Raw genomic sequence first — 22922 nt, 5'->3', positions numbered from 1 at the left:
AGTGTGGGGGTAAAAAAAAGAAGAAAAAAAAGAAAAAAGGAAAAAAAGTAGATTGACTGTAAAATAAGCACTACTGTGGTGAGGCAGTAGTGTAGGGGTAAAAATAATATAAAAGAAAAAAAGGATAAACAGGAGATTCAGAGGTCTTCTCAGTTTAGGTGACTGACTTTATGCTTGCTGGTGCTACAGTCAGTGTGTTACTGTTACTTCCTGCTTCTCTTTTTGGGGGTGGAATCCTGATTCCTGAACTGTCTGAATTGTTTAGCTAGGTTTTTTTTAGTGAAGGACTCCTGTTTGTTTTTTTTTAATAATATTAACCCCCACACTACCACCTAAGTGCGGTAGTGCTTATTTTTCCCCCAACACCCATGGTATGTGTGTGTGCAGGTGTGAGACACAGTGAAAGACACAAAGTGCACAAATCTTTATTCAAATTCCACCACCAGGAAGATAGGAAAACACCCGGGTGGCCAGTGACAAACACTGCCCTTTACATCAAAGGGCAATGCTGTGTGATCAAAACAGTAAAGGAGAGTTTAGCTAGTTTTTTTTTTCTTTTTTCTTTTTTTTCCCTCCACGGCCCACTGCCTGGACCTGTTAATGGCCAGTTTGGCCAAGCCCAGGAGCAGACCCACGAGGAGATCTTCAGACCTGCCCTCCCTCCAGAATCCTGTTTATATTTTTTTTTCTTTTCTTTTTTTTTCTTTTTCTTTAGTGCTTATTTTTCCTCAGCACCCATGGTGTGTGTGTGCAGGTTTGAGACACAGTGAAAGACACAAAGTGCACAAATCTTTATTCAAATTCCACCACCAGGAAGATAGGGCCAGTGACAAACACTGCCCTTCACATCAAAGGGCAATGCTGTGTGATCAAAACAGTGAAGGGGAGTTTAGTTAGTTTGTTAACTGGTATTTCTTTTTTTCTTCTTTTTTTTGTGGGGCAGCTGGTCCAGGGATAGTCCCCTTCCTCTCAGACATAGTCAAGGAGAGTCCTTGAACACACGCACACTGATCCAGCTCCCTCAGAGGCAGCTCTCAGAGTGAACACACCCTCTGACTCCTCCTGTTTATTTATTAATTTATTTTTCTTATAATTTAACCCCCACAGTACCACCTAAGTGCGGTAGTGCTTATTTTTTCCCCAGCACCCATGGTATGTGTGTGTGCAGGTGTGAGACACAGTGAAAGACACAAAGTGCACAAATCTTTATTCAAATTCCACCACCAGGAAGATAGGAAAACACGCGGGTGGCCAGTGACAAACACTGCCCTTCACATCAAAGGGCAGTGCTGTGTGATCAAAACAGTGAAGGGGAGTTTAGCTAGTTTTTTTTCTTTTCTTTTTTTTTTCTTTCTTTTTAACCCCCACACTACCACCTAAGTGCGGTAGTGCTTATTTTTTCCCCAGCACCCATGGTGTGTGTGTATACGTGTGAGACACAGTAAAAGACACAAAGTGCACAAATCTGTATTCAAATTCCACCACCAGGGAGATAGGAAAACACCCGGGTGGCCAGTGACAAACACTGCCCTTCACATCAAAGGGCAATGCTGTGTGATCAAAAACAGTGAAGGGGACTTTAGCTAGTTTGTTTTTTTTTCTTTCCTCTCCCTGAACAACTCCAGGGTGTTGGTCGTTCTGAATTTATTTTATTTTTTTTTAATATTAACCCCCACACTACCACCTAAGTGCGGTAGTGCTTATTTTTTTCTCAGCACCCATGGTGTGTGTGTGCAGGTGTGAGACACAGTGAAAGTCACAAAGTGCACAAATCTTTATTCAATTTCCACCACCAGGAAGACAGGAAAACACCCGGGTGGCCAGTGACAAACACTGCCCTTCACATCAAAGGGCAGTGCTGTGTGATCAAAAACAGTGAAGGGGAGTTTAGCTAGTTTGTTTTTCTTTTTTTTACTCTCTACCACCTAAGTGCGGTAGTGCTTATTTTTTCCCCAGCACCCATGGTCTGTTTGTGCAGGTGTGAGACACAGTGGAAGACACAAAGTGCACCAATCTTTATTCAAATTCCACCACCAGGAAGATAGGAAAACACCCGGGTGGCCAGTGACAAGCACTGCCCTTTACATCAAAGGGCAGTGCTGTGTGATCAAAACAGTGAAGGGGAGGGTAGGGACTAAATCAAAATAGAATTGGAGGGAGAAATAATGCACTCCACATCTTCTGGTTATTTTTTTTTTCTTTTTTTTCTTTTTTTTTAACCCCCACACTACCACCTAAGTGCGGTAGTGCTTATTTTTTCCCCCAGCACCCATGGTGTTTGTGTGCAGGTGTGAGACACAGTGGAAGACACAAAGTGCACCAATCTTTATTCAATTTCCACCACCAGGAAGATAGGAAAACACCCGGGTGGCCAGTGACAAACACTGCCCTTCACATCAAAGGGCAGTGCTGTGTGATCAAAAACAGTGAAGGGGACTTTAGCTAGTTTGTTAACTGGTAGTTCTTTAATGAGGACTGATTACTAAACTCCTGATTCACACAATGTGTTTCAGGTGTGACTCAGTTCTCATTAGGGGATTGTTGTTTCGCTGGCTATTTACAGCCTGTGTGTTACTTTTTTTCACTTTTGAGAAAAAGGACAATGGATGTTATAGTAGGGCTTAGCCATTGGACTCTAGTTTTCTTGAATCTGTCTTCACTTTTTTAGTGTTTGGACTGAGCCTTTTTGAAGAAATACATCTTACCAGTTGATAAGTTCCAGTGGGGAAGCCTAGCCCTGGGACTGGGCCTCTGAAGATTGGACAACTGTGTGTGTGCTGTGAGGTGAGCACTTGCTGGAGTTTGGGAGAAGACCTTTCCTTCAGGAGTAGACCAAACCCCTGTGAGTTAACTGCACCTGTAAAATGTACTATGTTCCCTGTGAGTGAAGGCCAGGACTTCATGGAGACTGAACACCTGTGTGCTATGGGGTGTGCATTTGCTGCCTTCAGGAGTGGACTCTGCCCTTGGTTGTGGACCTTGTTTTTTAGCGGTGGAACTGCAGTTTGGAGTGGACTCCATTTCGGACATTGCACCTCGTAAACTGGAATGGACTCTGTCCTGAGAATGGACTCTATATTTGGACTGTGTACCAGAAAGGACTTTTTTTTTTGGGTAATTAACTATCGTGTTGTTTGTTGGGTCTATCACTTGCACTGTCTTGTGTCCCTGGGTCTGGCAGGCCTTACTGTGAGTTAGGAGGCTCATGGATCATCCTGAAAGCTGTCACCCCGAGAGCCGGAGGGTGGGTAAGCCACCCTGATGCCAGTTGCTCCAAGAGCCAGATGGTGGGTAGGCCGTTCTGAGTGCTGTCGTCCCAAGAAGGGGTAATTGGGACAGGCTGTCCTAGAGATGGTCGGAGGGTGCGTAGGGGCAAGCTGAGATCCGGAAGGCTTGTGGGCTACCCTGCACGCCATCACCCCTAGGGAAGGGGACGGGCTGTCCTAGAGGTGGCCGGAAGGCGTGTCAGGGTAACCCACTGGCAGGACAATACATCGGGATGGGTGAGAGCCCAATGGTCCGTAGCGGCAGACCAAGAGCTGGTAGGTGGGTAGCTGTCCTCCAGCCCTGTCACCCTGGGTGGGTACCGGGGCTGGCTGTCCTAGAAGTGGTCAAAAGGTGTGTCAGGGTGGACTGAGAACTGGAAGGGGGATGGGGTGGACTGAGAGCCAGAAGGTGCGTAGGGGCGGGCTGCCTTAGAGTGGCCGGAAGGTGGGAGGGATGGGGGCTTGCTGGGTCTGTATTGTCTGCACTCTTGTATGTAACAGTATTGTCTCATGTACAAATGTCATTGTCACTGTCTTTTCCTATGTGAAACTGGGATTTGAAGTTTGTCCTCCTCTCTCTGTAAACTGGTTGAATGGTAGGGTTTGGGGCCTGCCTTTGCTGCTCCTTTCCCTTGTAAAATTGCTGTCTCTTGTGTACAGCTGTAAATGTTAACTTTTTTTTTTGTAAACTGTTTTGTAATTTTTTAAAAACAAAAGTAAACAGGAGATTCAGAGGTCTTCTCAGTTTAGGGGACTGACTCTGTGCTGGCTGGTACTACAGTCAGTGTGTTACTGTTATTGGTTTCTGTTTCTATTTTTTTTCTGGGGTGGAAACCTGATTCCTGAACTGGCTGAATTATTTAGCCAGTTTAAGTAGCATTCCTTTAGTGAGGACTGATTTCTAAACTCCTGATGCCCTGGGACTGGGCCTCTGAAGATTGAACACCTGTGTGCTGGGAGATGAGCACTTGCTGTATCCTGGAGTTTGGGAGAAGACCTTGCCTTCAGGAGTGGACCAAAACCCCTGTGATTTAACTGCACCTGTATAATGTAGTATGTTCCTGTGAGTGGGCCTGGTTTTCCAAGGCTGGGCCAGGACTCCATGGAGACTGAACACCTGTGGGGTGTGCATTTGCTGCCTTCAGGAGTGGATTCTGCCCTTGGTTGTGGACCCTGTTTTTAGCAGTGGACTCTGCTTCTGACAATGCATGTCGTAAACTGGAGTGGACTCTGTTCCTGAGAATGGACTCTATATATATTTTTGAAGACTCTATATCTGGACTGTGTACCAGAAAGGACTCTGCTTGTTCACAATTAACTCTATCATGTTTCTTGTTGGGTCTATCACCTGCACTGTCTTGCATGTCCCTGGGTCTGGCAGGCCTTACTGTGAGCTGGGAGGCCCATGGATCGTCCTAAAAGCTGTCATCACGAGAGTCGGAGGGTGGGTAGGCCATTCTGTGAACCTGAAGGTTGGTAGGCTGTCCCAAAACCCGGTGGATGGGTAAGCCACCCTGATGCCAGTTGCCCTGAGAGTCTGAAGGTGGGTGCTGTCGTCCCGAGAAGGGATGATCGGGATGGGCTGTCCTAGAGGTGGTCGGAGGGTGCGTAGGGGCAAGCTGAGATCCGGAAGGCTTGTGGGCTACCCTGCACGCCATCACCCCTAGGGAAGGGGACGGGCTGTCCTAGAGGTGGCCGGAAGGCGTGTTAAGGTAGTCCACTGGTCGGACAGTGCATCGTGGTGGGTGAAAGCCCAATGGTACATAGGGGCAGACCAAGAGCCAGAAGGCAAGTAGCTGTCCTCAGCGCTGTCACCCCGGGCGGGCTGTCCTAAAGGTGGTCGAAAGGTGTGTAGGGGTGGGCTGCCTTAGTGGCCAGAAGGTGGGAGGGATGGGGGCTTGCTGGGTCTGTATTGTATGCACAGTTTTTATGTAATTGGATTTTTTAATGTACAAATGTCATTGTTGCTGTCTTGTCATGCAACTGGCATTTGGGGTTTGTCCTCATTTCCCTGTAAACTGGTTGAACAGTAGGGTTTAGGGTCTGGTTTGTCTGCTCCTTTCCCTTATAAAATTGTTGTTCCTTTGTATATATCTGTAATTGTTAACAATTTTTAAAAAAGGGGGACAAAAAAACAAGAGATTCAGAGGTCTTCTCCATTTAGGGGACTGACTCTGTGCTGACTGGGCCACAATCAGTGTGTTACTGTTGGTTTTCTGTTTTTTCTCTCTCTCTCTCTCTCTCTCTCTCTCTCTCTCTCTGGGGTGGAAACCTGATTCCTGAACTGGCTGAATTATTTATTTAGCCAGCTTGTTAACTGGTATTGCTTTAGTGAGGACTGATTGTTAAACTCCTGGTGCACACAATGTGTTTCAGGTGTAACTCAGTTCTCATTAGGGGATTGTTGTTTCACTGGCTGGCTACAGCCTGTGTGTTATTCTATCCTTTTTTCAAAAGTAAAAAGAGAAATGTGGATTTTATGGTAGGGCTTAGCCCTTGGACTCTAGTTTTTTTTTGGATGTATCCTCCCTGTTTTTGGTGTTTGGACTGAGCCCTTGTGAAAGACATACACTTTACCAGAGGAGCTGTTCCTGTGGGGAGGCCTAGCCCTGGAACTGGGTCTCTAAAGATTGAACACCTGTGTGTGTGCTGGGATGTGAGCACTTGCTGTATCCTGGAATTTGGGAGAAGACTTTGCCTTCAGGAATGGACCAAAAACCTTTGAGAGTTAACTGCACCTTTTTTAAAATGTACTGTGTTGGCCCTGGCTCTCCAAGAATGTGCCAGGACTCCATGGAGACTGAACACCTGTGCATTGTGGGATGCTTTTAGTAGTGGACTCCACTTCTGACAATGCATGTCGTAAACTGGAGTGGACTCATCCTGAGAATGGACTATATATTTTTGAGGACTCTGTCTGTACCAGAAAGGACTTTGTTTTTTTTTATTATATAATTAACTGTGTAATGTTTGTTGGGTTTATCACTTGCACTGTCTTGTGTGTCCCTGGGTCTGGCAGGCCTTATTGTGAGCTGGGAGGCTCGAGTCATCCTGAAAGCTGTCACCCCAAGGGCCGGAGGGTGGGTAGGCCATCCTGTGATCCTGAAGGTTGGTAGGGTGGGTAGGCAGTTCTGAGCGCTGTCATCCCCAGAAGGGTAATCAGGACAGGCTGTCCTAGAGGTGGTCGGAAGGTGTCAGGGCTGCTGAGAGCCAGAAGGTGCGTAGGAGCAGGCTGAGATTGGAAGACTTGCGGGCTGCACTGCACGCTGTCATCCCTGGGGAAAGGGATGGGCTGCCTTAGAGTGGCCAGAAGGTGGGAGGGAAGGGGGCTTGCTGGGTCTGTATTGTATGCACTTTTTTATGTAATTGGATTGTCTTTTTATGTAGAAATGTCATTGTTGCTATCTTGTAATGTTTGAAACTGGGATTTGATGTTTGTCTTCACTTCCCTGTAAACTGGTTGAATGGTCGGGTTTGAGGGCTTGGCTTTGCTGCTCCTTTCCCTTGTAAAATTGCTGTCTCTCGTGTACAGCTGTAAATGTTAACTTTTTGTGAAGTGTTTTGTAATTGTTCAATAAAATTTTTTTAAAAATACAGGAGTTTCAGAAAGTTTCCTCATTCTGCGGACTGACTATGACCTGGCTGCAGAGCCCATGGAAAGCTGCAAGCATCATTTACCATACACAGACTCCTGGAAGTATTGGTAATGGACAATAGGATGTCATTTACTAGGATGGAATTTGAGCATTTCTCAAAGTTGAATGATATTTTGCATGTTCGGACAGGTCCAGACCATCTGTCATCCAATGGTCTGGTGGAAGGAGTGGTACAAATATTGAAGGAGACTTAAAGAAATAGCCTATAGCTTCACTCGATACCAGTTCCACTTCCTGTTTGATTATAGGACCGTCCCTCATGCAACTACAGGGGTAGCTCCAGTTGCTGATGGGGGAGAAGACTCCACGTCAGATTAAGCCTAATATTCCTGGGCCTTGGAAGGGCAAGGGGGATAAAAGATAGCAGGGACACCAATGCTGACTGCATGCCTCCTCTAAACAATGGAGTTAAAAATCACAAGACCAGGTTATAGTCCAACAGGTTTAATTGGAAGCACACCAGCTTTCGGAGCGATGCTCCAATCACCTGATGGAGCGTCGCTCCGAAAGCTAGTGTGCTTCCAATTAAACCTGTTGGACTATAACCTGGTCTTGTGATTTTTAACTTTGTACACCCCAGTCCAACACTGGCATCTCCAAATCATGACTAAACAATGGAGAGAGTTTACTTGAACATGTTTTGTCAAAACCACGGAAATGGCTCTGTAAGACTGAGGTGAGGTCAATACAAAGTCAAGTTCCATGCCATACAAAGTTTGGTGGTCCTGAAGAAACATGTGGATCACCTGAAAAGCTGGTACAGTGCAATCTTCGCGCGCGAGAGAGGGGGCGCGCGCGAGAGAGGGGGCGCGCGCGAGAGAGGGGGCGCGCGCGAGAGAGGGGGCGCGCGCGAGAGAGGGGGCGCGCGCGAGAGAGGGGGCGCGCGCGAGAGAGGGGGCGCGCGCGAGAGAGGGGGCGCGCGCGAGAGAGGGGGCGCGCGCGAGAGAGGGGGCGCGCGCGAGAGAGGGGGCGCGCGCGAGAGAGGGGGCGCGCGCGAGAGAGGGGGCGCGCGCGAGAGAGGGGGCGCGCGCGAGAGAGGGGGCGCGCGCGAGAGAGGGGGCGCGCGCGAGAGAGGGGGCGCGCGCGAGAGAGGGGGCGCGCGCGAGAGAGGGGGCGCGCGCGAGAGAGGGGGCGCGCGCGAGAGAGGGGGCGCGCGCGAGAGAGGGGGCGCGCGCGAGAGAGGGGGCGCGCGCGAGAGAGGGGGCGCGCGCGAGAGAGGGGGCGCGCGCGAGAGAGGGGGCGCGCGCGAGAGAGGGGGCGCGCGCGAGAGAGGGGGCGCGCGCGAGAGAGGGGGCGCGCGCGAGAGAGGGGGCGCGCGCGAGAGAGGGGGCGCGCGCGAGAGAGGGGGCGCGCGCGAGAGAGGGGGCGCGCGCGAGAGAGGGGGCGCGCGCGAGAGAGGGGGCGCGCGCGAGAGAGGGGGCGCGCGCGAGAGAGGGGGCGCGCGCGAGAGAGGGGGCGCGCGCGAGAGAGGGGGCGCGCGCGAGAGAGGGGGCGCGCGCGAGAGAGGGGGCGCGCGCGAGAGAGGGGGCGCGCGCGAGAGAGGGGGCGCGCGCGAGAGAGGGGGCGCGCGCGAGAGAGGGGGCGCGCGCGAGAGAGGGGGCGCGCGCGAGAGAGGGGGCGCGCGCGAGAGAGGGGGCGCGCGCGAGAGAGGGGGCGCGCGCGAGAGAGGGGGCGCGCGCGAGAGAGGGGGCGCGCGCGAGAGAGGGGGCGCGCGCGAGAGAGGGGGCGCGCGCGAGAGAGGGGGCGCGCGCGAGAGAGGGGGCGCGCGCGAGAGAGGGGGCGCGCGCGAGAGAGGGGGCGCGCGCGAGAGAGGGGGCGCGCGCGAGAGAGGGGGCGCGCGCGAGAGAGGGGGCGCGCGCGAGAGAGGGGGCGCGCGCGAGAGAGGGGGCGCGCGCGAGAGAGGGGGCGCGCGCGAGAGAGGGGGCGCGCGCGAGAGAGGGGGCGCGCGCGAGAGAGGGGGCGCGCGCGAGAGAGGGGGCGCGCGCGAGAGAGGGGGCGCGCGCGAGAGAGGGGGCGCGCGCGAGAGAGGGGGCGCGCGCGAGAGAGGGGGCGCGCGCGAGAGAGGGGGCGCGCGCGAGAGAGGGGGCGCGCGCGAGAGAGGGGGCGCGCGCGAGAGAGGGGGCGCGCGCGAGAGAGGGGGCGCGCGCGAGAGAGGGGGCGCGCGCGAGAGAGGGGGCGCGCGCGAGAGAGGGGGCGCGCGCGAGAGAGGGGGCGCGCGCGAGAGAGGGGGCGCGCGCGAGAGAGGGGGCGCGCGCGAGAGAGGGGGCGCGCGCGAGAGAGGGGGCGCGCGCGAGAGAGGGGGCGCGCGCGAGAGAGGGGGCGCGCGCGAGAGAGGGGGCGCGCGCGAGAGAGGGGGCGCGCGCGAGAGAGGGGGCGCGCGCGAGAGAGGGGGCGCGCGCGAGAGAGGGGGCGCGCGCGAGAGAGGGGGCGCGCGCGAGAGAGGGGGCGCGCGCGAGAGAGGGGGCGCGCGCGAGAGAGGGGGCGCGCGAGAGAGGGGGCGCGCGAGAGAGGGGGCGCGCGAGAGAGGGGGCGCGCGAGAGAGGGGGCGCGCGAGAGAGGGGGCGCGCGAGAGAGGGGGCGCGCGAGAGAGGGGGCGCGCGAGAGAGGGGGCGCGCGAGAGAGGGGGCGCGCGAGAGAGGGGGCGCGCGAGAGAGGGGGCGCGCGAGAGAGGGGGCGCGCGAGAGAGGGGGCGCGCGAGAGAGGGGGCGCGCGAGAGAGGGGGCGCGCGAGAGAGGGGGCGCGCGAGAGAGGGGGCGCGCGAGAGAGGGGGCGCGCGAGAGAGGGGGCGCGCGAGAGAGGGGGCGCGCGAGAGAGGGGGCGCGCGAGAGAGGGGGCGCGCGAGAGAGGGGGCGCGCGAGAGAGGGGGCGCGCGAGAGAGGGGGCGCGCGAGAGAGGGGGCGCGCGAGAGAGGGGGCGCGCGAGAGAGGGGGCGCGCGAGAGAGGGGGCGCGCGAGAGAGGGGGCGCGCGAGAGAGGGGGCGCGCGAGAGAGGGGGCGCGCGAGAGAGGGGGCGCGAGAGCGAGAGCGCGAGCGCGAGACTCAATTTTGACTCAAAGTAGTCAACATAAACTCTGGTTTTAAAGTACAAAATGTGATTTTAATTAAATTAATATACACTCTGCAGCCAGACTGAACAGGTGAGAGAATCGATAGATCCCATGTTGTTCATGGCCCACACCCCAAAGCAGTTTGTTCCTGCGTGCCCTGTCTCTACAAGCTGAATATACAAGGTCAGGTCAGCGCAGGAAATAACAATAACTCCAGTGGAAAATTACTGGCCCATTAACAGGAAATAGTGTCACCTCATTGTCTTTTAAGATTTTAATTTATTAAATATTTTTAAAAGACACCGCGCGACTTTTAAAAGAGTCGCGCGCGCGAGAGAGAGAGAGAGTCGCAAATTACTGGCCCATTAACAGGAAATAGTGTCACCTCATTGTCTTTTAAGATTTTAATTTATTAAATATTTTTAAAAGACACCGACAATGGGAAAGGTGGGGATGCTACTGTGGATCCAAGGTAACCCATTCTCACCTGTTCACAGGGAGAGGTGTAGGTCTCACTCAATCTCTGAGTAGTCCCTGCAGATTGCAGCCAGGTCGGTGACAGAGTTACAGGGCCATCATTGTCTTTACATCAACTAATTCAGCCCGGGCTACACTGGGATAGACCCAACAGGAAGCTGCTGGAAATGATGACAGGCAAAGAAAAAGTTATTTGCAACATTTCTGTTCAAAGTTCCCTGTTCGTTACAGGGAACCCCACAGGGAACTAACTAATACTCAGGTCTGGGTGAGTAGGCAGTTGAAATTGTGCTCTCACCAACACCAACAATTACTTCCCTCCCTGCCTTTATCATGTTGCAAAAGGTGTTGGTGTTGTTCATCAGCTCAGAGCCCCATCCACACCCTCCCCCTCTCAACCCCAACTCTTCAATAGGCAGCCCCCTCTCAGAGAGGGCACAAGAAATGGAAATGACCTGCAAAAGAATAACAGACCGAAATGTAAAGTGGAATTGGATGAAGATTTTAATGGGAGAAACATATAATGCTACAGGGTGAGAGATGAATGGGTAGCTCTTTTGAAGAGCTTGCACAGACACAAAGGGGCTGAATAGCCTCATTTTTGTGCTGCAAGATTCTGTAGATACAGGCTTTGACAGAGCAGATTATAGCAACGGACTAGGTACAAAGCTGCTGCAGAAAGAATTCTGGACAGGTCAGATTTTGTTTCTTGTGTAAAAGCAAATTACTGCAGCTGCTAGAAACATGAAATCAAATCAAATACTCAGCATCGACAGAGAAAGAAACAGCAAACGGACTCCTCTTCAGAAATGAAGGAGCTCAGAACATTAACTCGGTGTGTCTCTTCACATGCTGCCTGACCTGCTCAGTATTTCCAGGAGTTTGTTCATATTTTATGACTCAACTTCTCTAAAACCATAAATAGGTGCACATTGAGGTTGATTAATATGGAGACTTTCAGAAAACCAGTGACATTTCAAAACATATTCTTCCAACTTCCAGCACCTCTGATGCTTGCACACGCTCTCTCTTTCTCACATCTTATCCTTCCCACTCAGTGTAACAGCTTGCGGAAACATTAAAACACACAAATTTATCTCTCAACTTGTAACCTTTGACCATCACACTGATTTCCATCATCTCTCTCTCACACACACACACACACACACAAAATGTCTGAGGTATCGGGCACATTGTCCAGTCCATATTTAATTAGATACATCGTCCAAATCTCCTTTCTGTTTTGGCTGCTGCCACCAATCAGCAAGGATGTCTTCCTCATAATCACCTTCTCCCTCAAACTCTTCATCAGTTGTATTTACCTCACTCTGGGAAAATGTTTCATCAGACACTTCCATCTGTGAACAACAATGGAAAGTCAGAGTTCCAGAAACGGTCTTTCCATCCCTCAATTGGCGCATTCAATGCAACAGAAAATCAACAGAAAGATCTCAGTCCTTTTTACATTCCCTGTACCTCGAAGTGAAGGGCAATGCTGGGCCTATTAAAGAAAATAATGAACACAATTCCAGACAAAATACGTGTGAGATTAGAGTTCACACAACATTCAGCTGGCAAGTGCTTCAGTCAACAAAATACTTTGCCAAGCAGAGTTGGTTTTGTAATGAAGGAAATTCAGCAGCCAACATGTGCACAGCAAGCTGCCACAAAGCAGCACTATAAATAATGACCTGCTCATTAACAGTGACAGCTGTTGACCAAGACAGAGAGCAGAACGTACCTGTCACAGGAACGGGAACTCCTCCATTTACCACTGAGCTCCGACACTGTCTTAGTTAATGCTCTGGCCAAGAGCATCCCCCGACCCCCCACTGCCTCCTCCCAGGTCCCTCTCCCCAGTCCCTCCCTTTGACCCCTGACCCCATCCCTCTCAGTTCCTCCCCCAGTCGCTCCCTCTGACCCCCACCCCCGACCCCTCTGCCCTGGCACCAAAAAAGAACTAAACGGTTTCAGAATTTAAACAAACTTCAATGTTTGAATTGTGTTTTCTGAGGTTTAGATCTGGTTGAGATTCAGTTGAATTGATTCATGGGCATTACTAAAGTTGGCGGTGAGCTGCAAACACAGAAATGATGGAGTAATTACAGAGAAGATCCCAGCAACACTGAAGGAATGATGATATATTTCCAGGTCAGGGTGGTGAGTGGCTGGGAGGGGAATTGGCAGAGGGTGGTGTTCCCATGTATCTGCTGTCCCTTGTCCTTCTGGATGGAAGTGGTTGTGGGTTTGGAAGGTGCTGCCTGAGGATCTTTGGTGAATTTCTGCAGGACATTTTATTGATGGTACACACTGCTGCTGGTGGTGGTGGAGGGAGGGGCTGTTTGTAGATGTGGTGCCAATCAAGTGGGCTGCTTTGTCTTGGATGGTGTCAAATTTTGAAATGTTAAAAGGATATAATAAGGGAGATACGAAAAAGTTATTTTCTCTAATGAAAGAATCAAAATCAAAAAGGATCATAAGTCTTAAATTTAGAATCAAGACATCCTCCTGAAATTTGGGACCATTTCAGAAAAAATGTACTAGAAATTGCATCTTTCTCCTTAAATGGCTATATATTCTGGGGATCAAGACAAAGATTTATAATTTTTTGCTGAGTAATGATATCATGGGATAGGGAGATAAGATGGTGGGGGAGCGGGAATGGTGGCAAAGGGTGCATGTGGGTGCGAGATCCAATAAGTCACGGTCCAATTAAATGCAGAAATCAACTAAAGCAGCTGATTGGCTTCTGTCCATTCCAACATTGCAACAAAGCTCAACAAAACCTTTGAAATATTTCCTGGTTAGGAATGTGTCCCTGACTAAATCGGCACAACTCACCTCATCATCCGACTGCAAGAAGGTATCTGCAAATTCCAGTAAGTGAATCTGTTGCTGAGTCTGGTTATAATAGAGATGAGCATCCTGAAAACAGAAGGAAATGACAGAGTAATTACAAAAAAAAAATCTGACTCCAGACATCAGCAACTCCTGAAAGAAGATCATTGATCCCCAATACATTTTATAAATAGAAGTAAAGAGTATATACTCAATGGAGTGATGTTAAATCTTTATAAATTGCTGGTTTGGCCCCAGATCATGTTCAATGTTGAGCAGCACTTTAGGGAGGATTTTCTAAAAACATGATGATGTCAAATTGGATTTAAGCCAGGTGTGGAGTCAGAAATCAACACGCCTTCCTGTGTGGGAAAGAAGTTTATTGACTACTCTGACTTACACCTCTACCCAGCCCCAGTCTTACTTTTGTTCCATTAACTTCAAATAAAGTCATTAACAGACTTAACAATGTGATTAACCACACATTTGCAGATAAAAGACTAGTGAAAGTTGGTATTCAGAGGGATTGGGTATCCTCATTCATGAAACACAACATAAACATAGAAATGCCAGCAAACAATTAGTATGCAAAATGGTAATTTGGTCTTTACTGTCACAGTATAATTTGATTTGATTTATTATTGTCACATGTACCAAGATACAGTGAAAAGTATTGATTGGCATACTCCAGGCAAATCCTAAGTACATCAGGGTAATAGACCACAATGCAGAATATAGTGTTACAGCTACAGAGAAGATGCAGAGAAAGATCAACTTTAATACATGGGTGGGGGAGGTCATTCATTAATCTGATAACAGTGGGAAAGCAGCTGTTCTTAAATCTTTTGGTACATGTTTTCAGTATAACCTCAACAGGAAGAAAAATCTTGATCATGTGTCATTGTAAATCGATTTTCCTGATTTGCACAGTTCAGTCACTTGCTAAAAATCTTATTTTTCTGTTGTGACGAGATCAAAGTTAATTCCCAGAAATTTTTCAAATTAATTCAAACTGGAGAACCATTGTGATATAAAACCATAAAAGCTGGGGTGTGAATGAATAATATGCTGCATCTGCTCTCCCTGTCCAGTATCAGTGTCAATCAGATTGCCCCTTTGGGCCTCTGTAAAACTCAGGGGGAGCGTGTGGGGAAGGGGGTGACAAGCCGGCCACTGAAGGTTCGTGTGAAATAGGGACAGGGTCAAAGGGAGGAATCCAGGGTCGTACTCACACTGCGAGGCTGGAAATCCTCTTCCTGTAAACTCCACTGGTCCCGATAAAAACGATAATATATCAGGTTCTGCTTCATGATTTCATCTTGTGGGTCAAAGAGCATGTAGGTAGCGACACAAGGCACTGCATTCTTAATATCATTCACTGCGCAAACAGACAAGAATTATTTCCCATTAAAACAAAAGCAAAACATTGAGGATGCTGGTAATCTGAACTAAAGACAAAATAAAACTGGCAAAAGGAGGTCAGTCCAGGGCCTGAACTGGTCTGGAGGCAGGAACAGCAATCTTTACCTTCCCCATTCAGGTTTCGGGTTAGGGGTTAGGTACAGGTCAGATGGATAAGGACAACCCAGGCTAACCAATAGAAGACAGAGGAAGGGTCACCAGACTCAAAACATGAACACTGTTTCTCTCTCCACAGGTGCTGACAGATCTGCTGAGTTTCTTCAGCACTTTGTGTTTTGTTTATTGATAGAAGACAGATTTGGGAAAAGTGCGGACATTTTCAGGATGGCAACGTGCAACTATTGGAGTGCCACAAGGATCATTGCTGGGACAATATATACATTTACAGAAAATGTTAATAATTTGGATGTTAGAAGTGACTGTGCAATAACTAAGTTTGCACACAGTACAAAAACAGTTGGGAATGCAAGTACTGAGGCTGAGAGAGTCTGCAGAGAGATATAGACAGTTTGATCAAGTGGGCAAAAACCTAGCAGATAGAATATAGCGCAGGAAAATGTGAGATCATACATTTTGGCAAGAATAATAGAGAAGCTGAATATTTTTTAAATGGAGAAAGACTGCAGAAAGTTGCAGCACAGAGGGATTTAAGGGTCCTCACGCATCGATCACAAGAGACAGAATATAAAGTTAGCAGTTAGAGGGAAGGCAAATTAAGCATTAGCCTTTATTTCAAAGTGAGCGGAGTATAAGAACAGGGAAGTCTTTCAGAATCAATACAAGGCCCTAGTTAGGCCACACCTAGAACACTGAACTGTTCTGGGCCCTTAATCTAAGGAGAGATATACTTCATTGGAAGGGGTTGATCCCAGGAATGGAGAGAATTCCTTATAAGGAGAGGCTGAGTAGCGTGTTTAGATGGTGTTTAGATGAATGAGGAGTGACCTTATTGAAAGGGACATGATTGTTAGAGGGCTGAATGGGATAGAAGTGGAAAGATTGCTTTCTCTTGAGACTGAGTCTGGGGTCAGAGAGGCATCATCCCAGAGTAAGGGAACATCCTTTTAAAACAGATGAGGTGGAACTTCTTCTCTCAGAGAGTAATAATTAGTGGAATTCTTAACCACTGGGGGCTGTTGAGGCTGGGCCATTAAGTATATTCATGGCTGAAATAGACAGATTTTTAATCAGTAAAGGAATTAAGAGGGGGGGGAAAAGGCAGGAAGGTGGAGTTGAGGATTATCAGATTAGCCATGACCTCATTGAATGGCAAAGTAGACTTGATGGGCCAAATGGCCAACTTCTGCTCTTCTATCTTGTGATCTCCATTGCACTGAGATTTTCAGTTTGAAATGATGTGCCCTCAGTTCCGAGATGTAGAGTGTAAAAAAGAGGAGTATTACAATTACACAAGGGACTGAAGAGTGGAACATGTTGCAGAGAGACTAGGTGAACTTCATTGCACTCTTTAATTTTCAAGTCAAAATGTTTTATTATGTTCTTTTACAAATTTTATGAATAAAGTATACTTTTGCAAAATAAATGAGGTAATACTCACATTTGTAATACGCAAACTGTAGGTAATGATACATGGTCGCAACAAACTTCTCCACAAAGAATCCACCAACATTGGGAGTTAAATTCTGGTCACATTGCACTTTGCATTTCAGTGTTTCTACATAATGATCTGTGAGCAGACAATCACCAGAGTCACAAGCTGCAGGCAGTCCCTCAGTACTTCGTGAGGCAGAGTTTAAACACAAGAAACACTACAGATGCAGAAATATTCCTCATTAAAAACACAGTGCCGTTTGATGAAGAAGTTTTAAAACAAAAGGGAATAACTGAGTGAACCGATAAGATGAAGTGATTGTATCCCTATCAAATGTTACTTTGTTACCTGCGTGATAGCTTTATTTTGTAGGTTAATCTGCTCTTACATTCCTCTATGAGTATTACTGTGGCTGTATTCTAATGTAATCAATATCAAAGACATTAGTGGGAACTGTTACTAATCAAAACTAATCAAATTTCAGTCCAAGCTCACTCTAAGCAGTACTTCTCATTCTGCATTACCACATTTCCCAGCAACGCCCGATCTTTGTAATTCCAAGGCTATGCCCCCCCATCTCAAATCTTCCAGCTCCACAATTGCCCTAAATATTTTGTTAGCGATCAGAGTACAGAACTGTATTTAAAAAGAAATGTGTCCCCAGAGAGAAGAGAACAGTAAAGGTGGTTTGTGATCAGTTGTTGGACAGTTTGGGTTTTCATGTTTGAAGTCTAATTTTTGTGTATTTTGCACACTAAGGAGATGGGAGACATTGTGCCAGTTTGATTTTGAGAGTTTTGGTGCTGGGAAGAATCCAGCCTGTTATAGATGTGTTTTTAAATGGGAGCAGCATCCTTGTGGGGAGATTTACTGGTGCAGTCGGGGAGGGTTTAAACTAATTTCAGAAGTCACATGACACCAGGTTCTAGTACAACAGATTTACTTGAAATCATGTGCTCCTTCATCAGGGGCAGTGTTCCAAAAGCTCGTGATTTCAAATATACCTGCTGGACTATAACTTGGTGTTATGTGACTTCTAAATTTGTCCACCCCAGTCCAATACTGGCACCTCTGCATCATGAAACTAACTTGGGTTGGGGGGTGTGGTTGTGGTGGTATCCAGAGAAAAGGCTCAGTAGGGAGAGTTGCATGGGCAAAATTAGAAGTCACAACAACTACATGTCAACACAAGATGCTGGAAAAGCACAGCAGGTCAGGCAACATCAGAGGAGCAGGAGTGTCGACATTCTGGGCATAAGCCCTTCATCAGGAATGTTGGTGAGCGGGGGTTGAGAGATAAATGGGCGGGGTGGAAGGTAGGTGGGAAGGCAATAGATAGATGCATGTTGGGGGGTAATTGTGATAGGTCGGTGGGGAGGGTGGAGTGGAACATTACTGGCCAGATAAGGCACAAGGGACCTTGAGGAGAAAGTGAGGTCTGCAGATGCTGGAGATCAGAGCTGAAAATGTGTTGCTGGAAAAGCGCAGCAGGTCAGGCAGCATCCAGGGAACAGGAGAATCGATGTTTCGGGCATAAGCCCTTCTTCAGGAATGAGGAAATCCTGAAGAAGGGCTTATGCCCGAAACGTCGATTCTCCTGTTCCCTGGATGCTGCCTGACCTGCTGCGCTTTTCCAGCAACACATTTTCAGCACAAGGGACCTTGGCCAGGTTAGATGGCATTTACTTTAATTCAAGGAATCTGGGTGAATTTTCAGAGGGGGGAGCATTTTGCAGACCATGATCACAACTCTGTTAGATTCAAGATTGTTATGGAAAAGGACAAGGGGTCCTAAAATCCAAGTTTTAAACTGGAGGGAGGAAGACCAATTTCAATAAGATCAAGTATTACTTGGCTAGAGTGGGTTGGGAACAGATATTTTTCGGTAAATCTGTCAGGGAAGTGGATGCATTCAAGAAGGAACTAGGGAGAGTACAGAATCCACATGTTCCAGTAACAATAACTGATAGGAGCAACAAATCTGGCCAACTCTGGATTTTGAGGGCTGGACAGGATTGGCTAAAGAGAAATAAAAAGAGAGGCCGATGGCAGATACAGAGGGTTTAAATCAGCAGAAATTCTAAAGAAGTATAAAATGTGCAAGTGGAAACTTAAAAAGGAAATTAGGAAAGCACAAACAAAACGTGAAAGAATAATAGTAGGTAAAGAAAAATCCAAAGTACAGGTAAAGGGATTAAAGAGGGAAAGAGTAAAGCCCATTAGACCACAGCAGTAATTTATACAAATAGTCAAAGGATGTAGGTAGTGTTCTAAATGAATATTTTGTGATGGTGTTCACTTGTGAGCGAGCTGACATAGGAATTGAAATCAGGGGAAGGACTGAGATAATTAAAGAAATTACCTTTGACAGACAGGGGGTTCTGAGTGGCCTGCCAATCTTAAAAGTAAATAAGTTTCCAGGTCTGGATGAAATGTGTCCCAGCCTATTGAGTGAGGGAAGGGAAGAAACAGCAGGGGTGCTGGCAATAATTTTCAATTCCTCTCTGGTAATGAGAGAGGTACCAGAGGACTGGAGGACAGTCAATGTGGTATTGTTATTCAAGAAAGTAGCAAAAGGATAAACCAGGAAATACAGGTCAATCATTCTAACCTCAGAGGTGGGGAAACTATGGGAAGAAATTCTGAGGGACAGTATTAATCTGTATTTGGAGAGGCAGGGATTAATCAAGAACAGTCAGCATGGATTTTTTAAGGAGGTTACGACTAACCAACTTAATTGAAGTTGCAAAGAGGTGACAGGTGTGTAGATGAGGGTGACGTATTTGAGGTCATCTACTTGGAATTCAGCAAGACTTTTGATAATGTCCCACATGGGAGACTGACAGCAAAGATAAGAGGCCTTGGGATCCAGGTAAATTTGGCAAATGGGATCTAGAATTGGTTGAGTGGCAGAAAATAGAGGGTGATGGTTGGAAAACACCACGGATATGGCTAGAATCTGTCCCCTTATCTCACTCGGGATGAGAAAGGAGACACCAAGTGGAAAACATAGATTCCCTACATTTTTGCCAAAATATAAATAGGATAAATTTGGACAGTCAGAATCCAAGACAGTGAATAAAATGCTTGCACTCAAAGTTATTAATATCTGGGTTAATCACATTAAGTTTGTTAATGTCCTTATACAGGATGTAGAGATGGCTTAATAAAAAATAGTGGATGCTGGAAATGTGAAACAAAAACAGAAGTTATTGGAAGAACTCAGCAGTTCTGGCAGCATCTGTGGACAGAAAGTAAAGTGTTAAATTCTCGTTAACTCAAAAGTAGAGTTAACAGGTTCTGAAGAAGGATCACTAGACCCTAAATGTTAACTCTGTTTTCTCTTTGCAGATGCTGACAGAGTTGCTGAGTTTTTCTACTAATTTCTGTTTTTATTTATGAAGAAACGGGTGATGGTTATTAATTGCCTGACCACCTATAACACTAGGGGGAGGTGTGCACCTGAGTACTCAATAAACTCTGTCCGCAACAAAAAACTAACTTCAGTCCTATTTCACCAACAGCCTTTGACCTGAATTGACAAAACAGTCAGAGTCAGTGATGTACAGCACAGAAACAGACCCTTCAGTCCAACTCACCCATGCCGACCAGATATCCTAAACTAATCTAGTCCCACCTGCCAGCACCCGGCCCATATCCCTCCAAACCCTTCCTATTCATATACCCATCCAAATGCCTTTTAAATGTTGCAATTGTACCAGCCTCCACCACTTCCTCTGGCGCTCATTCCATACCCGTACCACCCTCTGTGTGAAAAGGTTGCCCCTTAGGTCCCTTTTAGATTTTTCCCCTCTCCCCAACCCCAGGGAAAAGACCATGTCTAGTCGACCTATCATTGTGCCTCATGATTATATAAACCTCTATAAGGTCACCCCTCAGTCTCCGACACTCCAGGGAAAACAGCCCCAGCCTGTTCAGCCTCTCTCTAAAACTCAAATCCTCCAACCCTGGTAACCTCCTTGTAAATCTTTTCTGAACCCTTTCAAGTTTCACAACATCTTTCCGATAGGATGGAGACCATAATTGCACACAATATTCCAACAGTGGCCTAACCAATGTCCTGTACACCCACAACATGACCTCCCAACTCCTGTACTCAATACTCTGACCAATAAAGGAAAGCATACCAAATGCCGCCTTCACTATGCAGTCTAATAGGAGGCAAATATTTCAGCTCAAAATCAATTGGCCCCATCCTTCCTGTAATGGAGAACCACGGAAACTGCAACAGGCAAGGCTGGATCTCAGGTACTGACCTAACCTCAAGGTGCCACTCACCTGCCACAGCTGGGTAAAAGTCCTTGAAAGCAGTTACATCACATGATTCTTCACAGCCACTGACACATTCCTGATACACTTTGTAGTACTCAGGGAGTGCATGCTCCATGTCAGTTATACAGCTGCGGAAATTCCCAACGTTATAAGCCTTCACAGCCTTCAGAAACAACGTCTGTCCGGAGTTAAAGAACAACACATGTCAGAACTCACATTACTGTTACCCTGGCCCCCTGTTTCTCTCTCTCTCTCTCACACACGCAGTTTTTGCCTGTGATAGTGAGAGTGTAACCACCACCTAACCTGACTAACAGCAGCCCCAGGATAGGATCAGGAATCGTGGGAGCTATTCCAGGGGTAATATTGGAATGCAGTGTTCTGGGACTGGAATCCTGAGCTACCACAGCCCTGAAGGTTGGCCAGAATTAGGGACAGTCCAGAAATCAGAGGATGCAACACTTAGGAGATGGCCCCACCTCAAACAGTAAATGTCACATCCTCAAATCCTCAAAGAAGCGGAAACCCTCATCACAATTAAAATCATTTAGAAATGCACTTAAAGTGCCATTAGCTCAGGGCCCTGGATCAAAAGCTGAGGAATGGGTCAAGGCTGGACCATTTTGTCAAACATGACAGACCAAATCAACATTTACTGTGCTGTAAATGTTTCTCTGGCTGGATATTCCGTTTACGACCAGGGTAGTATTTCAGCTGCTATTTGAACTTCATAATTTACCTCATGTTCCCGTGCTTCCACATCAACAAGGTAAGTCTCGATGTCTGGGATGGTTTTATAATAAGCCATTTTCTTCTGCATTGCAGCATCTTTAGGATTCTTTTGAAGGAATGTGTGAGCAGCAGCAATGGATTTCTCCAGGTTATTAATCTGTGGTCAAATAAACACAAGTCAGAAAGAGGGAGAGAAATTCTGGACTCCAGGTACAGGAGGAGTCATCCAAGGATCTAGGCACAGGAGCAGACAGGAGCTTGTAGACCCAGACTGAGCAGCACTTGTGCTGATGGACACACCATTGAGAGGAATGCTGCTGAATTCCTGCATCGCCAAACCTGCTGTGTGCTTCTAACCTTCATTCACGTCATCACCAAAAATGGCCTGTTTCCATCTCTGTAGCATCGAGCTTCACCCACCTCTGTTTATCTACTTCTGAAACCCTCATCCACAAGGGATTTCTACAGATTTTAATATAGGTTATCTTGGATTTTGAACTAGTGACTTGGATTTTCTGTGTGTGAGAAGAGGATAAATAATTAACCTGTAAGTATTTATGTAACCATGGTGACTTATTTTAAAACAGTATGAGAGAACTAATTCTCGGAGGCTGATGGGGTTTTGATTACATTGCAAGACTGTCACAAGCAATCAGAATAAAGAGTGACGTAGAGAGAGCGGGATGGTGTCTCAGTGCCAGGGACCCAGATTCAATTCCAGCCTCAGACCTGCTGTGCATTTCCAGCACCACACTCTCGACTCTGATCTCCAGCATGTGGGGTCCTCACTTTCTCCTGCGTGGAGTTTGCACATTCTCCCTGTGTAGATTAGGTGGATTAGCCAGGGGAAATGCATAATTACAGGTAGGTTGCTAAGTCTGGGTGGGATGCTCTTCAGAGAGTCAGTGTGGACTAGTTGGGCCAAATGGCCTGTTTCCACACTGAAGGGACTCTACGAGTTTATATTCCACTGAACAGCCATGGAGTGAGACCCTCAGAATCAAACCTCAGGAATAGCAAATCCTTGAATGAGGAGAAGGAAATCCCAGCTCTGAAGAAGGCGTCAATTCAAAATGTTGGCTCAATCTCTGCATTGACACTGAGATACAGAGCAGGCCAAAATCTTCTTTAACTGTCTGTATTTTTACAATAACTTTCTTAACTAGCTTGGATTTCTGGTCACAGCGTTGAGTACAGTTGTGTCCCACCTGACGAAATACCCAACTTCCAAACATTTCTTTTTCCCTCATCCAATGAGAAGCTTTTTGTCGTGTAGTCACTGTTGTAATGTTGGAAATGCAGAGACTAACTTGCACAACACCCACAAACACCAATGTTACAGTAATGACCAAGGTAATATGACGACTCCACATTCCTGTGGTAAAGGAGGGCTACAGCATGTTTACCTTAATCAGTTTGGACATGAATGTAAAGTTAGCAAGTCACATTGCAGCTGTGTGGAACTTTAGTAGGTCACACTGGGAGCATTGTGCACAGTTCTGGTCACCACACTTTGGGAAGGATGTGGAGGCTTTGGAGAGGCTGCAAAAGAGGTTTACCAGGATGTTGCCTGGACTGGAGTGTATTAGCTTTATGGAGAGGGTGGACAAACTTGGATTGTTTTCACTAGAGTGTCAGAG

At 47.6% G+C, this 22922-nt stretch overlaps 1 protein-coding gene across 1 annotated transcript; it reads right to left on the bottom strand.

The window, feature by feature from the left end:
- Positions 1-10325: 10325 nt before the first annotated feature.
- On the bottom strand, positions 10326-21439 carry LOC122547068 (endoplasmic reticulum protein SC65-like; the record flags this gene model as incomplete). Its single annotated transcript, XM_043685652.1, has 6 exons — positions 10326-11803; positions 13287-13370; positions 14516-14661; positions 16264-16392; positions 20557-20728; positions 21290-21439. Coding segments are annotated over 6 exons (831 nt in total), but the record flags the coding sequence as incomplete, so codon positions are not given.
- Between the last annotated feature and the right edge of the window lie 1483 nt (positions 21440-22922).

The sequence above is a fragment of the Chiloscyllium plagiosum genome, unplaced genomic scaffold (assembly GCF_004010195.1).
Source record: "Chiloscyllium plagiosum isolate BGI_BamShark_2017 unplaced genomic scaffold, ASM401019v2 scaf_15549, whole genome shotgun sequence".
Classification (NCBI taxonomy): Eukaryota; Metazoa; Chordata; class Chondrichthyes; order Orectolobiformes; family Hemiscylliidae; genus Chiloscyllium; species Chiloscyllium plagiosum.
Note: the sequence above shows the minus strand (reverse complement) of the source record. Positions and strands in the feature narration are given on the sequence as shown.